Source organism: Nematolebias whitei, chromosome 4 (assembly GCF_014905685.2).
Source record: "Nematolebias whitei isolate Nwh7 chromosome 4, NemWhi1, whole genome shotgun sequence".
NCBI lineage: Eukaryota > Metazoa > Chordata > Actinopteri > Cyprinodontiformes > Rivulidae > Nematolebias > Nematolebias whitei.
Window position 1 is genome coordinate 16,251,352 of NC_056501.1, and position 23,424 is coordinate 16,274,775.

The following is a 23,424-nucleotide window of genomic DNA, read 5'->3' on the forward strand; positions in this document are numbered from 1 at the left end:
CCCTCTGCAGCCGAAGGGTTCAGCACGAAACCTAATCAGCTGTGTGACGCTGCGGCCTGGCTGAATGTGATAAAACGCCAACACCAGAGCAGATTAAATGAACAAGTTAATGAAGGTAATGAATGAGAATGTTTCACACTAAAGAGTTTAATTAACCTTGCCTCCCAGCAGCTCCTCCTCTCTGTAACACCTTTGTCACCACATCACCAGACCTTCTCTGTGCTGACCACCAGGGGCAATTTATCCACAGGCTTTGAGTTCCAGGAGCAATTAATATTACATACCCCCCCCACACACACACACACACACACACACACCTTTTTTTACGCTTCTGTGTCCTTTGTCTTCCTTCTGCCTGAATAAGCCCATTGCCTTTCCTGACCTACTATCCTCTTTTGTGATATATTTTTCTACTCTGTATTGCACGCGCGTGTGCATGAGTGTGTGTGTGAACAAGATAGCCCACGAACCACTTGACAGATTCTAATGAAACTTGTACAACTGACTGACTGATCAACCCAGTTCAAGATGGCTGCCACAGCCAGTTGATCTTAATAACAATAAAAATGTTATAGCTGTCAATTTGACAAATAATGAGCTAACATTTTAGCATAGTTCTTATAGTAGCTGAGGGTCATCCCCATCACATACTTTAATACCTATAAGATTATTTGAGATCTCATAATATTAGATGACATCATACATGTCATACATAGGCTGCACAGATAGGCCTGTCGCAATAAATCAATTACTCGCATAATGAAAATTATCAACCTCATTTTCATTTATGGCTTTATCGCTTCTTCATGTCTTTCTCTTTCTACTGAAGACACTGGATGACAAAAGGCTCAACTCTGATGCTCTTCACTGACACCTTCCCTTTCTCTTTTCTCTTTAAAATCCATTTTAATTGTCCAAAATCACATATTTGGATCATTAAAAGCAGCTAAGCTGAGAAGCTAAGCTACGAGCTAAGCTAACAGGCCGACCTCAGGGGAAAAAACTCAGTTTTGTCAAAGCTCCAAAATTCACAGTTTAAACTTGTGCCTTCATGTAAAAAGTTGTTTTTCTCTGCAAAATGAAGCTGAGAACTTGTTTACTGATTTTTTTTTATTAAAAACTCTGTGTGACAAATGCTATGCTAAAGAGCTCAAACTACACTGAATGTCCACCATTTTGAGAATCAAAAAACAGGAACAAGAGACAGTCCATGTCACGTCAAGGGGCCTCCCTCCCGTCTTTCTTAAAGAGACATGCTGATTACTCCCTCACTATCCATCCTTCGGTTCAAACAGTCTTATACTGCCATCCAGTGGTCAAAAAGGTACTACACCCAAAATTAACCAACATTTTTTCTTAAATTTGACAATAATTTCTAATTATTTTCAGATTTCAAACAATATCATCGTTTATCGCAAAAATTTCTGAGACAATTAACCACTCAGAAAATTTGTTATCATGACAGGCCTATGCACACAAGACTGTTGGAGTCAGCCTCCCCACCATCACAGACATCTACACCTCCAGATGCAGGAAGAGGGCCACCTGCATCATGAAGGACCCCACTCACCCAGCACACACACTTTTTGCCCCGCTCCCCTCAGAAAGGAGGTTTAGGACCGTTAAGTGTAGAGCCACTAGACTGAGGAACAGCTTCTACCCTGAGGCTGTTAGACTCATGAATATCTAACCAGGATAATCACTGTGAAAAAAAATCACATCATGTTGCTGCTGATCTGTTTCATGTTGCTGCTGATCTGTTTCATGTTGCTGTGTTCATTCATACTCATCTGCTCACACAGACTCATGTTCATGCTGCTGTTAGGTGTAATGTTTTTATGCTACTAGTGCTTAGTGTATTTTTATCAACATTTTTCTTAGTTCATATCTTAGATCTTATTACTGTTTTTCTTTTATATTTTAATACTTTTGTTAGATGTAACTGGGACCCTGTATACACAATTTTGTTCCACCACATGTACTACATGTGGCCTGAATGACAAATAAAGAACCTTGAATCCTTGAATACATAAAATTATTTTCAATATTTCACCAAAATAGCTATAACTGTTATTACCAAGTGAAATGATAGTTTAAAACTGTAGGTAATACACAAGGAATGCTTGGCCTTCAATTGTTTTTGTTTCTTGTTGCTTCAGATGCAGAAACACCTGCAGCCGCACACGCCGTCAGCAGCTTAATACGCACAAATTTGCACTGCTTAAACTGACGGTCTCATCAGATTACAACAAGGACGAAATGTTCATACATAAACATACACGCAGGCTCCCTCATATTCATGAGGACCCCCGGCAGCCTTTTGTTTTACTTTTCTCCTCTGCTGTTGTTCGCCTGAGTCAAACAAACCCCCCTTCCTCTCATTGTTCAAATATTGACCACGATCGCTCGCCACACTCTGACAACTTTAATATACCTCAGCTGTCTCCTCCTTTCCCCATTTCCATCTCCACTCTCTTCCGCCTTGTGTTCTGCCACACCAAGGCTACATCTTGTTAAAAAGAGTTGGTGAAGCTGAAAGGCCAATCACATTAACACGGACCGGGTGTCAAAAAAAACCCTCAATGTTTTTGGAAGGGTCAAATCAAAAGGAAATGGCTCAGATTTTAATTGCAAGTGTCTAATTGCTTCTATAATTATGAGTAATAAGACTCGTCCCCCTGCGCTAATTTCAAATGGATCATGTAGCAATTACTCACCACTGGATTTGACAGCAAGAAATATCACCCTAGATTAGAGACTAATCCTGCTGCCCAGGATCTCAAAAGGCTTTGAAGATGTGCAGCTGAACGTCTGTGTCCAGCGGCGTAGAAGGCCCCTGCCTTATAGATTTGATGGGCTGCAGCCATTTTATACTAGAGAGCTCCAATCAGCTACGGTTGAGAAGCGTGGCTTTATCCGGCAGCTTGAACTCCTGGATGATTAGATGCTCAGATGCAGTGAGTGGGGTTAGCAATTTGGCCGGCACATGGATGTTACTGTTCCAGCTTTCTCCTGCTGATAAATATCATGGGAACTTGGAGGAGCCAACCTTGAGTGTTGCTTTCATGAGATGCCAGCTTTGTGCCACATTTAAAGAGCGCCATTACCAACCACCATTACCCGCTGCCAAAAAGTGGACAATAATGTGTGTATGTGTGGGTTTGTCTATGTCTATTAACAAAATATCTCATGAAACATTGAATGGGTTTTAATAAAACTCAAAGTAATTACTGGGTGTACAGCTACAACCAGTTAACTTTAGAAGTCAACAATACTCTGGATTTCAATCATGGCTCATAAACTTAAGCAAAAATGGCTATAATCTGGTCATCTTTGCAGATGTTGAGATACATTTTGGTCTGTTAGTAGTTTCCTTAGATAGAGAGCTTTAGTAATTGGTGAATATTTCTGTAAAGTGTCCTGAGACAACTTTGTTGTGAATTGGCATTATATAAATAAACTGAATCAAAATTGAATTGAGTCATCTAAACACAAACCACAATCACTAACAGGTTGAACATTGTTTTCTTGAGGTGGCAAAAATAAGAGCTAAGTTCCGTCTGGCTAGGATTTGTCATACTCCATAAGTGTTGAACTCCTGGGAAGTCCTTGTAGCAGGAACATCAGCATTACTGCTCTTTCACTTTAACCAACTCTACTTGGGATTTATAGCCAATAACACAATAATTGTCAAACCCCACAGGGAAAAAAGCTCTGTGCTATCAAGCCGCAAGATCTTTCAAACAGGGCTGGGAGGGAAAAAAATAGTTTTCTCTCAATCGTAAGAGGGAAAAATATTTTTCCGCTTGTTGCGGAGTACATAACAGCTTTCAATTGTCATTAAGTGTTGGAGTCACCCCATCTGTCTATTAGCAATGTAACTCATGATCCACTCTCCGGCTCCTCCTGGAGGGATCCCAAAGCATTCCCAGGCCAGAAAGGGATACATAATCTCTACTATGAGTTCTGGGTCTGCCCTGGGGTCTCCTCCCAGTGGGATTTGCCTGGACAACCTTCAGAGGGAAGTGTCCAGGAATCAGACGCCTGAAGCACTTCATCTGACTCTGTTTTGTGTGGAGGAGCAGTGATTCTACTCAGAATCACTCCATCATCTCCATCATCAGCTCCAAGATGATGCAGATGATGGAGCTCCTTTTATCTCATCAAGGCTAAGCTTTGCCACCCTGCATAGGAAGTTCATTTCAGCTGCTTGCATATCTTATGATTATAAGTGAGGGTTGGTTTTGTAGACAGAATAGTAAATCGAGAGCTTGTCTTTTGGCTCAGCTCCTTCTTTATCACGACAGACCGAAGCAATGCCCTCATTACTGAGACCCTGATCAGTCGATCCATCCTACCATCACTCTTGCACAAGACTCCCACATACTTGAACTTCACAACTTGAGGCAGAAACTCCTGGAAAGAGCATTAGACCTTTTTTCCAGTCAAGAACCATGACCTCAGACTTAGACGCTACTTCACACTCTGCCACAAACCAACCCAATGCATGATAAAAGTCATTACCACGGACCTGCTCTCAGAAAGTAATTTTCAGATGTACATCTACAACTGATTAACTTTTTAGTTACACCAATGCAAGATGGTCAGTCATGCGTAACTTTATTTTCAAGATTTGACCAAAAAACGTTATAATTTTGTCAATTCTCAAAATAAGATGATCTTAGTTTAAGACTCTGGCCTGAAAGCCAGTAGACAATTTCCATTCCTTTAAGGCATGCTATGGGTTTAATTTAGTCCAAAACATTACTGCCGGTAAATAATGTAAGGCCAGTATATCACTCCCTCATCTCAGAGGCAGTGAAACAGCTTAATAAATTATGATCATCTCTCTCTTTTGCATACTAACTGCTTGTTGTTTCAAGTAGGTCACATCTTTTGTTCTTCGTCTTATTTGCCTCTCTTTAGGATTTAACATATTTTTGTTTGAGCCTCGTTATTGTGTCAGAACAGGAAAGCCTCCTCCACCCTGTCTTTAGCACAGTCCCTCTCACTTTTTGCACAGTGCCTTACTGTCCGTGCTTAAGCACATTATAGAGGCGTCAGGCATTATCTCCTTCTGGACAGGAAGGCCCTTTCTGTGGCTTTGTGTGCCATGAAAAGCTGTCTGAGTCAGAAGGCAAGATCATTATCTGATGGGGACTGAACAGAAGGGAAGGAGCAGGAGCTGAACATATGAGGCAGAGCCCGAGGGTTTGCTTTGACTCATACCCGACATCTCAGCCTTTATATTAATCCATATTTAATTAGACTTTCCTGTAGTGCCTCCTCGCTGCTTGTTTACCTTTCCTGTGTTGTTTTATGGGAGTCAAAGTGAAAGAGTAGAAGGCATCCCCATTGGATTTATGTTAATTAGTGTAAAAGGAGGGAAGGTAAAGCCTAGTGAGGACTCCAGGGACATAGTTTCATTTCTCTTGTATGCTCTTGTAATCGAGATAGCACCCGTGAGCCGAAACAATAACCCACCACGTTATTCCAGCACATCACTTGTGTAACGTGTCAAAAAACAATGGCTTTGTTGTTATTATCAGGCTCGTGGATGCAAAGAGATGCGAGTGAGTAATGAGGAGCATTTTAGACGCTGATGATGGAGTGATGGAGTGATGCAGATCGAGTGGCTGATTTGCATTCATCAGGTCCTTTTGTTGTTTTTTTTCATTGAAACCCGTAGTGAAGATGATGTTCAGAGAGCTTACCGCTCCGTTAACTTCAAATAAAAGTCATCCCCAGCCTGTCATTGACGAATGTCTCAGGTTGACTGACTTTTCATCAGATCCATTATTAGAATGTGCTCCGCTCTGTGTGTGTGCTCTGTTGTTGAGCAATAAAGCTTCACAACTCCATTAAACTGTGTGTAAAACCCCGTTTTTTTCCCACCCCACCCTCATTTCTAAAATGAACGCTTCAATCAGTGTGTTGCCGTTGGGAAGGATGGCAGGTGAAGGTCAGTTTAAATTTCAGCTGTATTAATTAGATTCTTTATTAGGCTTTGCCACTGAATTCATCTCCAAAGAGGAATGCTGCAAAGGAGCAGCGCTGGCCGGGTGTTGACTTAATGTCACCCATCCATTTTGCTCTCACTCCAGACGGCCTTGCAGGAGCCAGAAAATGGGAGCTCGTTCATCACTGGGTTCCTCTGGCTCTGGGCTCCAACATGCATTTAGTCATAGCTCTCGTGACAGACACTTGTTGGAAAAACAGTGGGCCTCACGCGCACGAGCGCGCACTCGACTGCTGAACCGTTTGTTTGTGTGCGTTGTCAAAACGTCTGAAGCTTTGATTGACTGACAGCAGCCCAGGCATCTGTATTCTGACAGCGCAATGTGACACCAGTAATATTCAGCTGAATGATTTGTGAGCTCATACATTTTAAAGCAACCTGTCACCACCTTTTTTCACTTTTTGTTGGTTTTTTTCCAAATGCAGAGGGGAATCCCTATCGGACAGTTCTGCAAGGACTTCAATGAGCTAACCAAAGAGATAAAGGAGGGGATCCCTATCCCGGTCAAGATCCATGTGAAGGTGCGTCTCTTTAACCCATCCCTCACCTTTCCACTTAACACCATCCCTCACACGAGCGACGTTAATTCCACAAGCTGCAAAACATCTCCACAGCACTTCCATTATTCATACTCCACCGCTGAAGAAAGCCTTTCCATTTGCATTCATTAAGGAAGCAATACCCAGAGGAATTTGGAGTCAAGAGGCATTAAACACATGCAGGAGATGTGACTTACTCAGAAAATGAGTGTCGTAATTTTGTGCGTTTTATTCTCCACTCAGACACATATTGTTTTTTGCGTTTTTGTACTTTTAGTACCACCCTCCTGCCTTTTTGTGTTGTTTTAAATCAGAAGCTGTGTCCTCCCAGCTGGCTGAATGTGTGCTATAATGAGATTTGGGATGTAAAAAGGGGAGGCCTAATCCTTTAAAAGGCATGAATTTACTCTGACATGCAATATCCAGCAACTACTCTGCCACCACAGCTGCAGCTATCCATCAGTGCCATCTACTGGTGGCTTTTAATGGGATTAAATATGATGGTGCATCATGTTTACAGCTGTTTTCATCTCTCTTCAAAACAGTTCATCGTGGAGAAGATTGATAGCGCTGATATATTCAGGTGCAGCAGCTTTAGCATTAAGACCAGAGAGGGGGGAAGGGTCGTCTTGGCTCTGTCCGCCGGTATAAAAACATGGACATTTGGTGATTTCACTGTAAAAACGGTGGGTTTGTGCATCTCATTTGTATGCTGTGCATTACAGCATTTCATTTGGCAATGTTAGATCTCTGTGACACAACATAGAAAGCAGAAACGATTTTTAAATTTACTGCAAGCGCCAACTGAGTAAACGGCACGCAGCCGCCTCTCAGTCTGGAGACACGGAGGTTCCTGCACCTGTTTGACAGGATTCTTCTGCAGTCTTGAGATGCAGAGGAGCTGTTTTCATTCTTTCTGTGTTGGTGTTGAGCTGTAAAGCTGATTGAGATACAGCAGAGTGGGCCATTTATCAGGCTCCACAGCCAGGAGACAGCTGAATGCATGTCAGAAACAAAGACGCACACACTCAACAAATAAATATCAGCTCTAGCAACAAAGGCGAGTGCTGCCCTGACAAGAAATAACTACTGCATCTTTGACTTTGTTCACTAAAGGAAGCTTTTGTAGAGCATAGGAGAAAGAATTGATGCTGTTATGGAGCTCAAAAACTGAAATGACAACGGACTGACTTTTCTTACCTCCATGTTTTTCCACCCTAACGTACAACATCTGGTTGTTTGGTTTCCCAAACCTCTTTTCCGACTAACGTTTGTCACATTTATTTATTCTGTACACTAACAGACCTGAAGTACAAGCCTCTTTCAGGTTCTATTTTACAACGAGTGTATTATAGAAACTTTGAGCTTTTGTTCAGAATCAGAAGAATCAGAATCAGCTTTATTGTCAGTGCATTAAGTAGTACAGTGAAATTACGTTTTGTACAGCCGTCCTAATGATGGACGAAGGTGTACAGGGGCTGCAGCTTCTGAGAAGTGCTGCCCTCATTGCTTAGGTAGAAAAAGGGAAGACAACATAAGGAGAGAAAGGTATAAAAAAAAATAGATCTCTCACACCGTGTCCTTGACAGGGCACGGTTTAAGGTATCAAAAAAATCTACCGCAGCAAGCAACATATATGCATGGACGACGAGACGGTGAGTTTTGTCCCTGAACACTTCCATATAGTTTCCATAGTCCTGATAAGATGTTACAGTGTCTGTCAGTCAGGACAGCTCTGATAAGCGTTCGTGGACAGAGCAAAGCTTCTTTATTTACATATCCATCAAGAGCAATTTGAGATAAGTTGGCCTTCCAAGTCCAATCGGAGAGGCCAGATTCAGACTCTGGTTCCTGTCTGCCTTCAGTTCTGCTGGAACTCTCGATGGTGGATCCAAACAGCCAGTGGACGTTCCACCGGTCTGTGCTTTGGCTTTTCTCCAGGGTCGAATCCATCATGCTGGCGAGTTCCAGGGCGCTTGCACAGCATATGAGTCTGAGAGCTCGAAGCCCGAATTAATCCATCACATGAGGTTGGCAGCTTTACCATGGCCGAAGCTGCTCCCGACGTCTTCCTAATTTGTCGATATCCTAGGTATCCACAGATTCCAAAAAGCAGAAACCTTGTTATCATAAATCCAGTTTGTACACGTCTTATCTAGCTACATGCATCCATCCAGGCATGAGGGCTCTCCAGCACCCTGTCTCTTGAAAAAAAGTTGTATCAATTGTGTTGAGAGACCAGCTGACCAGATCCATAATAATAATTTGCGATTGGGAAGACGTGTAAAGAGAATCTCTGATACACAGGACAAAGAGGGAGGAAGGCAGGAGAGGGAAGTAAAATGTTTGTCTTGTTCGAGGGCAAGTGAGAAAATAAATAAGTTCAGGCATGAACATGAATTGTTCAGACAATCCATAAAATGCTTTTTTATTCTCTTCTGATAACCCTTGGTACAAGCCCTGAACGAAGTTAGGTACTGAAACAACGACGCAGCGATGAGTTTTACACAAATAGAAGTTAAAAAGATGTCTTCTGTCAGAGATTCAGTCACATTTAGACACAGCCAGGCAGCTCTTTCTGTTTGTTTACAGTCTTTAAACGCCACACCGAGCTAATCTCTTCTTGTTTAACTGTTAGTAAGATGAATTACTCACAACCCAAAACGATTTCCTCATTATTTTCAGTGAGTTAACGTCCTTCCTCTCTCTGTGCTTGTTGTTGCACAGGAGCAGTTTCTGTATTTTTCACTTTCTCATTTTGCCCGTCAGAAAAACCTCTGCAGTAAACATTTGTTTTATTTAATAAAACAGTGCAGCAACCCCCCAAAATTCCCTCATTGAACATTTAACAAGGGCTAGCTTCTGTTTAGAAGGAGAAAACTTTGTTCTTCTCTGGGGAAAGGTCAGTAGTGTTAGATAACATGACTCTGATGACAAATCACCAGCTCTGTGGTATCTTCTCCAGTCAGCCTACAGTTGAGCGTTTTTTTTTTTTATAAACAAAGTATTTTTCCTACCAGATGATTTATTGACTGGATCATTGTGTCACTTTTTGGTTTATAAAGGGTCCACAGCCCGGCAGTGAAGTTAAACTAAAAGAAAAAAGGTCAGAATAACTCAGAGAGGCTGAAGAGATTATTTTTTATGTTGGTCTTGCATGGAGACTCGATGGAAACGGTGAAAAACTGAGCCGATGTTCAGCAGACAAAAAAAAAAATCATAATAAAAACAGCTCATCGAGTCAGTTTTGTTTACTGTAAAGTTTGGTATTATTTTATGAGTGATCCATTTTCCATCATCTTCAGAGTGGGGTGGTACATATTTTATGTTATCAGTGGATCAAATGGCTGTGTGCAAAACTAAAAGAGGCTTTTGGTGATGAATCAGAGCAGAAAAACCACTCAGCTGCAGATTGTCGCTCTGATTTAGTCCATTTTTTTTTTCTCGTCGGATTCAGTCTCCGAACTCAGAAGTGTTTTTCTTTTCCTGCTACAGCAGGCTGTGTTGAAGAGGAGAAGCAAACCAAATATTCAACTGAAGAACTGACAGAACAGAAACAGTTTAAAAAGGAATAAATAGACTGTAAAACACCGGGGTATAAATCTGATGCATCGTCTTGTTGAGTTTAAACTAATGTTTAAAACAACTCACAGACATCAGATACGTGTTTAGCACGTTTCCTTTGTGATTTCAGAGCATGCTTGTGTGTTTTCTTGTGGGAAAACATGCAATTAATGAGGTTTTTCTCTCAGGGAAGAGAAGCCGAAGCAGAGCTTAAAGAAGCTGTAAAGTCTAAATGCAAAGAAAAGAAATGTTTCTCTAAAATGTTTTTTTTTTTTTATCGTTACCTTCCTGTTTCTTCATGTGTCCAAATGTGAACGTTTGTTTGAAGGATTGAAGATTGATAAAACACTTAAATCATCGTAATCGCAGTATTTAGGAGACAATTCGGTGTTTGGATATTTGCAAACAGAACCCGCAGAAACATTTCCCTCAAAAGCTGTAAAATTAGCTTGATACTGAAAGAAGTATGGCACAATTAGGAGTTTAATTAAGCTTAAAATTGTTAAAAAAATATGGACATGACATTTCCTGATACTCAAGTTAATATTTTTGAGGCGAAAAACTTTTCAAATGAACAAAACATGTCTAAAGCAACATAAGCATTTCTATTAAATATGGCTTTATATTACATTTTGTTTTGTTTTGTTTCACAGAAATTCAAGAATTAAAAAAAATAAATAAATAAAAGTCCTTTTTTTTTCCAGAAATATTTGTACAATATTTTTTATTATTTATTTCCCACCTCTAAAAGACGAAAGGTTTTTAGTTTTAGAGTGCGTGTGAATCGGTGGTTAATGAGATCCTTTCACGGGACATAATTTAATTAAACTTTCAGTAGCAATCGTTGGGTTTAATTACACCTGATTAACTTTTGAAGCTTTCCCATTTCAAGATGGCTGTCACAGCTAACTAACTTTAGCTATTACACACACACAAAAAGCCGTAACTCCTTTGGGGTAGCAGCTGAGACTCATCCTGAACACATCCTCTGAGCATGACATCTCACATAACATTATTTTTTGAAGATTTGACCAAAGCTGCTCTGTCTTTTTCCCTCAGCTAAGATAATCTTCGTTTAAAACTCTGATATAAAAGGTGGCAGGTGATATGCATCTTTTTAAACATTTCTAGACTTTTAATTTTACTTATGTTTTTGTTTTCAATACTGGCACCTACATATGTGTATGAGCTCAACATCCAAACAGGATCACGTTAAAAGGATTTCACTATTTGGTCCAATGTTTTAGTTAAATATTATCATTAGGTATCTTAAAAAATTATGTTTCATTCAACAGTGTTTTCATATTTTATAATCTAATCTGAATTTTCTCTCCATTGGTTAAGAATCGTGTACAAATGAGCCGTGGCAGAAAAAATAAATAAATAAAAAGCCCAACAGTTCTCAGTCTCATAAAACTAATAATAAAAACATGAGTGTGATTTAAATCTTTATATCTACATGTTTTTATGACATTTTGTAAAACAGTCAATTTAACTTCAGCAGATATTTGAATCTCAGTGTTTAATGCATCCCTTAATTTGTCTTGAAAAATTAGTATATAGCAGTAAATCTTAATTCAGTTATGTTTGTTGTCGAAGTTTTTATAAAAGTCCACTGCATAAAATCAATAAAACGTTTGATTTGCCTATCTTTAACTTGCTCTTTATAGACAACGCATAAATCACTTGTCTTCTTTTAGAAGAGGAAAAAACAAATGTTCCCATTGTGACAGATTAGATTCTAGTCATGCTGATACATTAGTGGATTATAAGAGTGGAAACACAGCAAAGAAAACATTTTATCTCTGGCCGACAAAGAACCAACACTGCATCGCAACAAATTCAAACCATAAATCTGTCGCCGCTGTGTGAGCGAGACGTGACAACAGATGGATTTGGCAACTACTGTGATTAATTAACAGTTCAGGGAACAAATGGAAACAAAACTTCTGAATCTAAATCTTTCTCCCTTAGAGATGGTGGATCCTCTCTGGGAACAGAGAAGTATAAAATCTTAATAAACTTTATAAACCGTAATTATTCACAGTAATGCCACTTGATGATATATGCTGCTGATTTATTTCATGTTTCCGTGTTCATTCGTACTCACCTGCTCACTCAGACTCATGTTCGTGCTGCTGTTGTTCGGCGTATTGTTTTTCATACTATTAGTGCTTAGTATATTCTAAATTTTGCGTTTTCTTAGTTCATATCTTAGATCTTATTACTGTTTTTCCTTTACATTTTATACTTTTGTTGGATGTAACTAGGACCCTATGTACACAGTTTCCTTCCACCACATGTGCCACATAAGATGAGAATGACAATAAAGAAACCTTGACCTTGATAAGCTCGGTGGCGTTGAATATTTTCTGTGTATCTCCTCAGCCTGACAGATCCTACGATCTGAAGATCGGACAGCCCACCGTGTCTTACTTCCTCAAACAGGCGGCGGGGATCGCTAAAGGAGCCAGCAACACAGGTGAGATCTTCACCTGCTCAGACTTCACTGTAACAGACACGCGTCTGCCCACAACGTCAATTTCCGCCTCTCTCTCTGGTGTTGTTCTATTCATGACAAAAGAGCTGGATGCAGCTCTAACTCAAACACTTTTCCTCGTTCATACGTTGATTTTATTTTTCTGTTTTATTTTTGAAGGCCATGAGATAGCAGGGAAGGTGTCAGTGAGGGCCGTGTATGAAATTGCGCAGGTGAAGGCTCAGGACGAGAGTTTCAAGATGAGGAACGTCTCCCTCGAGTGCATCGTGAAAAGCATCATCGGCTCAGCACGCTCGCTGGGCATACAGATCGTCCATGAGTAAGTTCCTGTCCTTTCATCTGATGAATGAGAAATGAGAAGATCCTGGTTTAATGTTTCATGTTGCAATGCCTCCAAATGTCCACCAGAGGTCAGCAGAGGGCCCACACTCGCTTCAACAACATTTAGACTTTCAGAGAGTAAATGTTTGGATTCACTTTAATTTAACACATCAAATCACAAATCCTCATCCAGCAGTAAAGAGATGAATGTGCACAATTTTTTTTTATATTTTATTTATTTATGATTTTAGGTTTGAGCTGTTCAGGCTATATTCAAACTGCATTACACAGGTAAAACAAAAGACAGTAATAAGTAATAAATATTTAAAAGCTTGATAATGAGTCCAAATTGTCCATTATTTTGTTTGTAAAACAGCATTCAGGCTGGAAGTGTTTTTTCTGATCGCCTACCACCGAGAGACAAACGGCGGCCAATTACTTTTTTTGCCTTTGTCTGTTAGCAAAATATCTCACAAATTGCTGGATGGATTCCAATAATTGATCGTTCAATCAAGTAATTGTATAGTTGATTAAATTTTGGAGTCTACATGGTCCAAAATGGCTGCCACCGCTTATCAACCTTAGCAAAAATAGCTACAACTCAGCCAATTTTACAGACATTAAGCTAAAATCTGGAGTGGCAGTCAGAAGCTCCAACTAAAAACTCCAAGCTTTCACAAACTGCAAGATAACTGGACTGTTAACTATTGGACTCAACTCTGTCTGTTAGCAGAATATCTTTTGAACCGGTGGACACATTTTTATGAAACTTTCAGAAAATAATTAGAGGATGTACATCTACAACTGTTTAACATTTGGAGTCAGTTCGATTCAAAATGGCTGACAGACCTTAGCCAACGCAGAAACAATTGTATCTCAGTCAGTTTTACAGATATTGAGCAAAAAATCAAGGCAGTAGTCGAGTCATTCGCCAACATATCACAGGAGGAATCGCTACAGACGGTGGTATCGTGCATAGTCTTTTTCAAAATCTGACCAGAAGGACTATAACTCCATATTTTCTGAACTAAAGGTGATCTTGGTGCATCTTTCAAGGAATACTAGGGATATACCGGTAACTGTTTCTTAGGTTTGCTGCTGTTGTAATGAATGCAGTTTTCCTCTGATAATAATCAGTGTGTTTGTTTTTTTAATTAGAAACTAGAGCCCCGCCGATATTAAAATTTTGACTATCGATGATACAGATATTGGGAGGGGGTGGCGAATGCTGATAACTGATATAATAGCTGAAAGTTTTGTGCTTTGTCCATCCCCAACAATCTAAGTAAACAGCGAGTGGAGCGGGGCTTGTTTATTTAGCGCATCTGTTAGCAACCATGAAGCTAAGCGAATTAGCTCCACACTGTTCCTAGTCCCACAGATGGTTTACAAGTGGTGCACTGGTCATAAAAACAGTTTTCCTATTGTGCGTTCTCATTTTCTATCCTCCCACTGTTCCCCATAATGTTATCAAGTGTGTTACATAAATATAAATTAAACAAAGAAACCCTCTTCCCTGTTCATTGTATAAACAGTCAGTGTGGTGAAGGTCTAATTAGTGTTGACTGCAGCCGCATCTTTTTTTTTTCATGCAGAGAAGTTAAAATCTCAGACAATGCATTTCATTGAGGACGACAGCTAACGTTACTAACAACTGATATACAGGTGCTGGTCATAACATGAGAATATCATGAAAAGTTGATTTATTTCAGTAATTCCATTCATAAAGTGAAAGACTGATATATTTAAAATGTTTATTATGTTGATGATTATAACTGACAACTAATGAAAACCCCAAATTCAGTATCTCAGAAAATTAGAATATTGTGAAAAGGTTCAATATTGAAGACACCTGGTGCCACACTCTAATCAGCTAATTAACTCAAAACACTTGCAAAGTCCTTTAAATGGTCTCTCAGTCTAGTTCTGTGGGCTACACAATCATGGAGAAGACTGTTGACTTCACAGTTGTCCAAAAGACAACCATTGACACCTTGCACAAGGAGGGCAAGACACAAAAGGTAATTGCTAAGGCTGTTCACAGACCTCTGTGTCCAAGCACATTAATAGAGAGGTGAAGGGAAGGAAAAGATGTCGTAGTAAAAAGTGGACGCCTCCCTGGTGAGGTGTTCCAGACACGTCCCACCGGGAGGAGACCCAGAGGAAGATCCAGGACACGCTGGAGGGACTATGTTTCTCGGCTGGCCTGGGAACGCCTCGGGGTTTCCCCAGAGGAGCTGGCCCAAGTGGCTGGGGAGAGGGAAGTCTGGGCCTCCCTACTTAGACTGCTACCCCTGCGACCCGACCCCAGATAAGCGGAAGAAAATGGATGGATGGATTAAAAACTTTTAATTTATAAGTTTTCTTTTTAGGTGCAACAAAACAAACCTGCTTCCTCTGCAGCTGAACATTTGCCTTTGCTTCCCTCGTGTATCCAGATATTTATCAGTATGACAAACACACACTTCGCTTTATTTTCCCATCAAGTATTCGTTGTTGGTTTTCAGGTACATTATTCTGTTTCCCCTCACCTAATGAAGTACAGTTTTACCCCCTTCAGCGTTAACACCTCTTGCTGCTGCGCTACATTAAGATTTATTGTGAGTATCCTCACAGCAGAGATCGGTATCTTCGCCTGTTTAGGGGTGGATTCCTCCCCAGAGGATTGTTCAGCGCTGCTGTAATGTGTTGAGTGTAGAGAGAGGCCATCGCTCTTTGATTCTCGGGTGCTGATCCCCAGAATGATTTGGAGTTAATGGTGTAGACGAAGCATTTTCTGGGAGCGTGATGATGTTGTGTTTGTCATCTCCGAAGTTCTGTGTTTTCCAAGTAAATTGTGTTTTTGGAAGGTTGCATTTTCTTGTAATAACTGAGTATTCTTTCTCCTCTTCCTCCTCCAGTTTACCAGCTGATGAGTATAAAGTCTTCCTCGAGCAGCGGGAGGAGAAGCTGAAGGCAGAAGCCGAAGCAGCGGCTGAGGCCGCTGCACTCGAAGCTTCGTTGAGCAAGAAAAAATGAAAACCTGCGACACCGACTCCTGCATTCCTGTTCATTTGAACTTTAAACATGAAACACGTTCATGCAATAAAACCATTAATGCTTTGTTTATTAATAAACAGTCACCTGTTATGTGACGTCTTTCTTTTCCCTCATTTACATCAGCCAGAAACATCCTCTCGGGTTTCATTTATGACCCTGAGTGATTTATCTCCTTTGAGCCGAGATGCTGAGAATGTCATTTTTTGCTTTTGGAAATGTTTTTTAAGCTCTATGTCTTTGATGGGTTTATTTATTATTAACACCTCTGGAAGCGGTTTGGCTCGTAGACAGATTGTGCAGACGGCTTCTTCCATATTTCACACATTTTCTATCAGGCTGAGTTCTGAAAGCTTCAGCACATTAATAAAAATATGAATCTCAGGTTTTGGCTCATTTCATTCAGCCTTTATTTATACAGGTTAGTTCCCATTGAGCCTCGAGGGCTCATTTACAAGAGAGACCTGTTTCAAACAGACAAAAGTTGATAAGGAAAAGAAAAACACAAGGTGAGGGGAAGTTTAAAAAATGTTTGTTTTTTGCACTGTCCTCGGGGCACAGTGTGAAAGGTGCACAAAAAACTTTGCACATAAACAGCCACATACTAATGACATCATGATACATTTATGCATGAGGAGACTGACAAAGGCGGTAAGTTGTCCGTTTACACTGTCAGAAAGTTCCATAGTCCTTATAAGAGATGGTACAGTGTCTATCAGCCGGCTCAGCTCTGATACAGGTCCTGGGGAAGGGAGAGGGAGGGGCAGGGGGGCAGCAGAGCTTCTTGTTCACATAACCTCCAGGAGAAATTTGAGATAGATGGCCTATTCAAGGCCAAGCGGGGAAGCCAGATTCAGATAACAAAATTTGTTTTGGGACAGGCCAACTGCTTGATTTCTTGTATACCTTCATAGTTCTGCTGGTACACCTCATTGGCGATGCCAAACAGCCAAATTTTGTGGTCAGACCGTGCTTGTAACCTTCTCCAAGCTTGATTCCTTCACGCCAGCGAGTTCCAGGAGCCGCAAGTGGCCTGTGATTCTCAGAAACTGCTTCCAGCTTACAGTTTAGCTCACAAAGTGTCTGAGTCTGAGTGCTCGAAGCACGACACATTCCTTCACACATGGCAGGCAGCCTCACAATTGCCAGAACTGCTGCCGACTTCTTCTGAATTTGTCAATATATCAGATACCTGCCAACTTTAAAAAGCAGAAATCCTGTTACTTCTACATCCTCAATGGACAATACAGATAGGCACACCATCTTCCACTACTCCCAGGAGTCCAGAGTATATCCAGCTGCAAGTGTCCCTTTAGGGCATGAGGGCTCTCCTTTGACCTGTCGTCTTTTCGAGAAAATTTTATCACGTGCGTTGAGAGACCAATATTAATATTATTATTAGAGGAATCCTATCTTTCAAGTAATAACTTCTGCTACATTAAATTAAAATCAATCTCAATATGTTCTGTGCAGGCAGCACGGTGGCACAACTGGTAGAGCTGCTACCTCTCAGCGAGCAGGTCCCTGGTTCAAATCCCTGTCCGGGAGCCTTTCTGGGTGGAGTTTGCATGTTCTCTTCGTGCATGCGTGGGTTTTCTCCAGGTACTCCAGTTTCCTCCCACAGACCAAAAACGTGCATGTTAGGCTGATTGGTAACTCTATATTGTCTCTAGGTGTGAGTGAGAGAGTGAATGGTTGTTTGTCTCGTTTGTCTCTATGTGTCCCTGTGATGGACTTGCGACCTATCCAGGCTGTACCCCGCCCCCCACACAGTGATTGCTGGACATGGGCACCGGCAACCCCCATGACCCAAAATGGAAGAAGCAGGTAAAAGATGATGGATGTTCTGTGCAAATTGTGATTGGTAAACAAAATATTTAAGTATGAAGATTTAGATTTTTTTCATGTATATTCTTAAAAAGTGTCCTTTTTACTGATTTGAGCTCTGTTAGAAAAAAGCATTGTGTAAGAAGAAACATTGTTGTACAATTTTTATTTTACATTCAAAAGTTTTTTTTATAGTTTAAACTCAAGATAAAATACAAAACATATCCTTAAAATGATAAAACTTCTTAAGCTTTAAAACATTTCTGGAGCTTAAGCCTCGTTTCACAAGTCAAACATGGATTGCTGTTCTAAGATACAATGTTTAATCCAAACATGACACTCATTTAAAGCACAAATATACCACATTTGAACCAGAATTTTCTATTTTGGTCTCAACAGTCTACCAAAAAAAAACTTAATTCAAACAACATCCTGACTCATCTGATAGATTTTTTGGAAACTGTAGAAGATGTGAGTCACTGTCACATATATAAAACAGTACATTAAAACCACTGGACATTCTCATGCAAATAGATTTGATTGTTTTCAACTCTGTCACGATTCAACAAATTTCTGTAAATAACCACAACAAGAGCTAAACTGCCCTGCAGTCCACGACTTTTGCTTTCATGACAAATATAATAAAGAAGAACCCAAACTGCTGATCAGCTGAAACTCTTCATTTGGACTAAAGAAAGAAAACACTTTAAAAAATTTCAGCTTTTTAAATTTAAAGCAGCTCACCACTAAAACATAATTTGATCTACGGTAATTTCTTTATTAGAATCTGTAAAAAACATACCGAAGAGAGAAAAGCTTAGAGTTTTTGCACCAACAAGGTGGTTTCTAAAGAGCTAATAGCTGAAAACTTGTCAAACGGTTGATCAGTTGAAGAATGATGCTTGTCAGGTTTTTGAAGGATGTTTGTTCCCGTTCAGTAATCATGATACCGTTCGTCTTCTTTAAATAGCTTCCTCTGCTTTTGTCCTTCACACTGCTTAATACATTGTACAGGTGCTGGTCACAAAATTAGAATTTCATGAAAAAGTTTATTTATTTCAGTAATTCCATTCAAAAAGTAAACTTGTATATTATATTCATTCATTACACACATACTGATAAATTTCAAATGTTTATTTCTTTTTATGTTAATGATTATAATTGACAACTAATGAAAACCCCAAATTCCGTATCTCAGAAAATTAGAATATTGTGAAAAGGTTTAATATAGAAGACACCTGGTGCCACACCCTAATCAGTTAATTAACTCAAAACACCTTCAAAGGCCTTTAAATGGTTTCTCAGTCTAGTTCTGTAGGCGAATTGACTGGGGCGAGCGGATGGATGACGGAGAGAGAAAAGATGAGTCAGCAATTTGGTAAGGCGGTTGGCAGCGGCTGGGCTGTGAATGGGCAGGAGGTTGCAGAGGGAAGTTCTGGATCAGGAAGTGAGTTTGATGAAATGGAAGAAAATAGTGGCGGAAATGAAGAAGATTGGAGTAAGTTAGCTGCTTCAAAAAGCAGAAAAAAGCGTAAAAAGCAGACATCAGCTGAAGATATTTCTAACCCAGAAATTGATGAGGAAAATGAACTAGTAACTAAGAAACCAAAAGATGAGTATAAAGTTATTATTAAATTAAATCAAGAGGGAGAATCTTTTGGTGAATGGAACCCAATACAATTAACCAAAACAATAAATAAACTAATAGGTGAAGTCCTTAGCGCTAAGGTTTTACGAAGCGGAGCACTTTTTGTTCATTGCAGAGACAGCATTCAACAAGGAAAGGCAATTAAGATTCACAAAATGGAAGGAAAGAAAGTTCAGAGCAGTCTGGTTGAAAACAAAAAAATGGGTAGAGGAGTCATTAGTGGAGTCCCTTTAAAAATCTCAAATGAAGAAATTCAAGCAAACATACGTGGAGCAAAAGTGAAAGAAATTAAACGTCTGCAAACAACAAGAAATGGAGAACGATGTAACAGCTTGTCAGTCTTGATTAAATTTGAAGGTGAATGTTTACCAAGTAAAGTCTACATAGGCTATATGAGCTATGATGTGAAACAATACATTCCTCCTCCGTTAAGGTGTTTTAAATGCCAGAAATTTGGACATGTAGCAGCAATCTGTAAAGGAAAACAACGATGTGGAAGATGTGCAGGTGAACATGAATATGGGAAATGTGAAAAAGAGGCAAAAATTAAATGTTGTAACTGTGGAGAAGAACACACTTCTGCTTACCGTGGATGTCAATACAGTAAAAGAGCAGAGGAAATCCAAAAAGTGAAACTAGCTCAAGGGATAACTTATGCTGAAGCTGTGAAAAGAATCCCAAATCAACCAGAGAAGCCAAAACCAACAGTGACACCAAATATAAAACCAAAAACTTGTGATGGATGCTCTAAAATACCTAATGATTCAATGATAGTGAACAAAAAGGATTTTGTGCTGTTTATGGTGGAAGTGATTAATTGTTCAGCTCAGACAGTAAAGAAAACTGAAAAGATTAAAATCATAGTGAGGGCTGCAGAAAAATATCTAGATGTTAAAGACCTTGGTTGGGAAGCTGTAGAAAATATGATAGGTAAAGGAGTAACACCAACTCAGTCAGAAGGTGCTACTTCCACATGGTCATAAACATATTTCAATGGAACGCTAGAAGTCTCATCTCAAATGGTCAAGATTTTAAACATTACATATCACAACTACAAGAAAAACCACATATCATCTGTATTCAGGAAACCTGGTTAAAACCAGAATTAGATTTTGTTTTACATGGGTACACTGCCATCAGAAGAGATAGAGGTAATGGAAGGGGTGGAGGAATAATGATCCTTGTACAAAATAATATAGGTTACAGTATAATCCATATAGGAAAAGAGCATGAATACATTACTATTAAAATATGGACAGGTAGGGATGAAATGATCATTATTAATTATTATAATCCATGTAAAGAATTAACTATTGAAACACTGAATATAGTTAGAGGACAGGAACAGGGGAAAATTGTTTGGTGTGGAGATTTTAATGCTCACAATAATCTTTGGGGAAGTGATCACACAGACATAAATGGCAGAAACGTAGAGGAATTCATTGATGATAACAGACTGGTGTGCATAAATAATGGAACAGGGACCAGATATAATATTACAAAGAACACAGAAACAGCAATAGATTTAACAGTCACCTCAAATAACATTGCAGGAATTACGCAGTGGGAAGTAATAAATAAAACATCACTTGGTAGTGATCATTATCCAATAACCATTAAAATAGGACTGGATGTTCTTAAAGGAAAAACATTTCGAGTACCTAGGTGGCAATTTAATAAAGCAAACTGGATCAAGTTTCAAAATCTGACTGAAATTAAATGTGGAGAAATTATTAGAGAAGATATTAAAGATATTGAAGAATTTAATGAAAAATTAACAACAATACTTATACAGAATGCAAATAAAGCAATACCTAAAAGTACAGGAAGTAGAATTAAAAAGAATGTTCCATGGTGGGATGAGGACTGTAAAAAAGCTATTAAAGAAAGGAATAAAGCATTTAAACAACTAAAAGTTCAGCATACAATTGAAAAGTTAATATTTTATAAAAGGAAACAAGCAATTGTTAGGAGAACAATAAGAAAAGCAAAAAGAGAATACTGGCAAAAATATTGCTCTACCATAGGGAGAGAAACTAAATTATCAGATGTGTGGGGGATGATAAAGAAGATGAATGGAATAACTAGGAAATATGAAATCCCAATAATTAAAAATGAAAACACTGTTGCAATAACTGATCTAGATAAAGCAGAATTATTAGTTAAAACACTGGTTAAAATACATAGTTCTGACAATATTTCAGCAAATGTTAGGGAGTTGAGGAGCAATATATTAAAAAACCATCCAAATATAGATAATAAAAAAACTGTCAATGGAGGGACGATGGATCTACCTATTACTTTATTTGAATTTAAAAGAGCGCTTAGTAATACTAATCAATCATCTCCTGGAAAAGACAATATTTGTTACGATATGTTAAAACATATGGGTGAAAATTCTATTAAAGCAATATTAATTTTGTTTAATTTAATTTGGGATAGTGGTAAAATACCAACTTCATGGAAAAATTCAATAATAATACCAATATTAAAACCAGGTAAAGATCCTTCAAATCCTTCCAACTATAGACCCATTGCTTTGAATTCACAATTGGGGAAAACAATGGAAAAAATAATAACTAAAAGGCTATATAGTTATTTAGAATTTAATAATCTGTTATCACCAAATCAAAGTGGATTCAGGAAAGGGAGAAACGCAATGGACTCTATTTTATGCCTCGAGTCAGAGATAAGGAAAGCACAAGCTAACAAAGAATCAGTTATTGCAGTCTTTTTCGATATAGAAAAAGCTTATGATACACTTTGGAAAGAAGGTTTATTAGTAAAACTGGAAAAACTTGGGGTAAAAGGAAAACTATTTAATTGGATAAGTAATTTTTTGTTTGAAAGAACAATAGAAGTGCGAGTGGGAAAGGAATTTTCAAGTAAATATATTGTGGAGAATGGTACTCCTCAAGGTAGTGTTTGTAGCCCAGTATTATTCTTGATAATGATCAATGACATATTTGATAAAATAGATCATGGAATCAGTAAATCTTTATATGCGGACGATGGAGCTTTATGGATTCGTGGTCGTAATGTAGAATATCTCAGAAATAAAATGCAAAAGGCTATCAATGAAGTTGAAATATGGTCCAATAACTGGGGTTTTAAACTTTCAACAACAAAATCTCAAGTTATCTGCTTCTCTAGAAAACATAAGTCTATCTCCTTAAAGTTATATGGTCAAAACCTTGAACAGGTTAAGGATATAAGATTTTTAGGCATGATTTTTGATGAAAAACTTACATGGAAGCAACATATAGAAAAAATAAAAATAAAATGTAAAAATGTTAATAATTTATTGCGTTGTTTAACAGGAAGGGAATGGGGAGCAAATAGGGAAGCATTAGTAAATATATATCAATCACTTATGAGATCAACAATGGACTATGGCAGCATTAGCTATATGGCAGCAGCAGAAACTCATTTAAAACTTCTGGATATAGAACAATCAAAAGTACTCAGAATATGCAGTGGAGCATTTAGAACATCACCAGTTTCAGCTCTACAAGTTGAAATGGGGGAAATGCCTTTACGAATAAGAAGATTGAAACAAATGTTACTATACTGGATTAATATTAAAGGACATGACCAAACACACCCAGTTCATAATATATTACAGGAATGTTGGGAACATCAAAAAACAAATATTTATAGTTTTGGCTGGATAGGTAATATCAAAGCTCACTATGCAGGGTTGCATGAAATAGAATTAAGTCCAACAGTTAATCAATCGTGTATCCATCATTGGTTATATATTTATCCTTCTGTCGATTTATCATTACATAAATTAATCAAAAATAAAGGGAAAAATATTTCAGAAAACTTCTTAGTGCAACAATTCTTTCATAAACAACATATGGATAAAATTATAGTATTTACAGATGGATCAAAAGATCCAGAATCAGGACAAACAGGAGCAGCAGTGTACATCCCAAATCTAAATATAGAGATGAAGAAAAGAACA

At 38.8% G+C, this 23,424-nt stretch overlaps 1 protein-coding gene across 1 annotated transcript in view; it reads left to right on the forward strand.

The window, feature by feature from the left end:
- Positions 1–16,104, forward strand: part of mrpl11 (mitochondrial ribosomal protein L11) — a 72,139-nt gene extending 56,035 nt beyond the window's left edge. The window contains exons 3-6 of the mRNA XM_037675236.1: positions 6,445–6,540; positions 12,511–12,604; positions 12,782–12,941; positions 15,844–16,104. Coding sequence (XP_037531164.1) covers positions 6,445–6,540; positions 12,511–12,604; positions 12,782–12,941; positions 15,844–15,961 — 468 coding nt within the window. The 3' untranslated portion in view covers positions 15,962–16,104. The remainder of the gene's footprint in view (positions 1–6,444; positions 6,541–12,510; positions 12,605–12,781; positions 12,942–15,843) is intronic.
- The last annotated feature ends 7,320 nt before the right edge of the window (positions 16,105–23,424 follow it).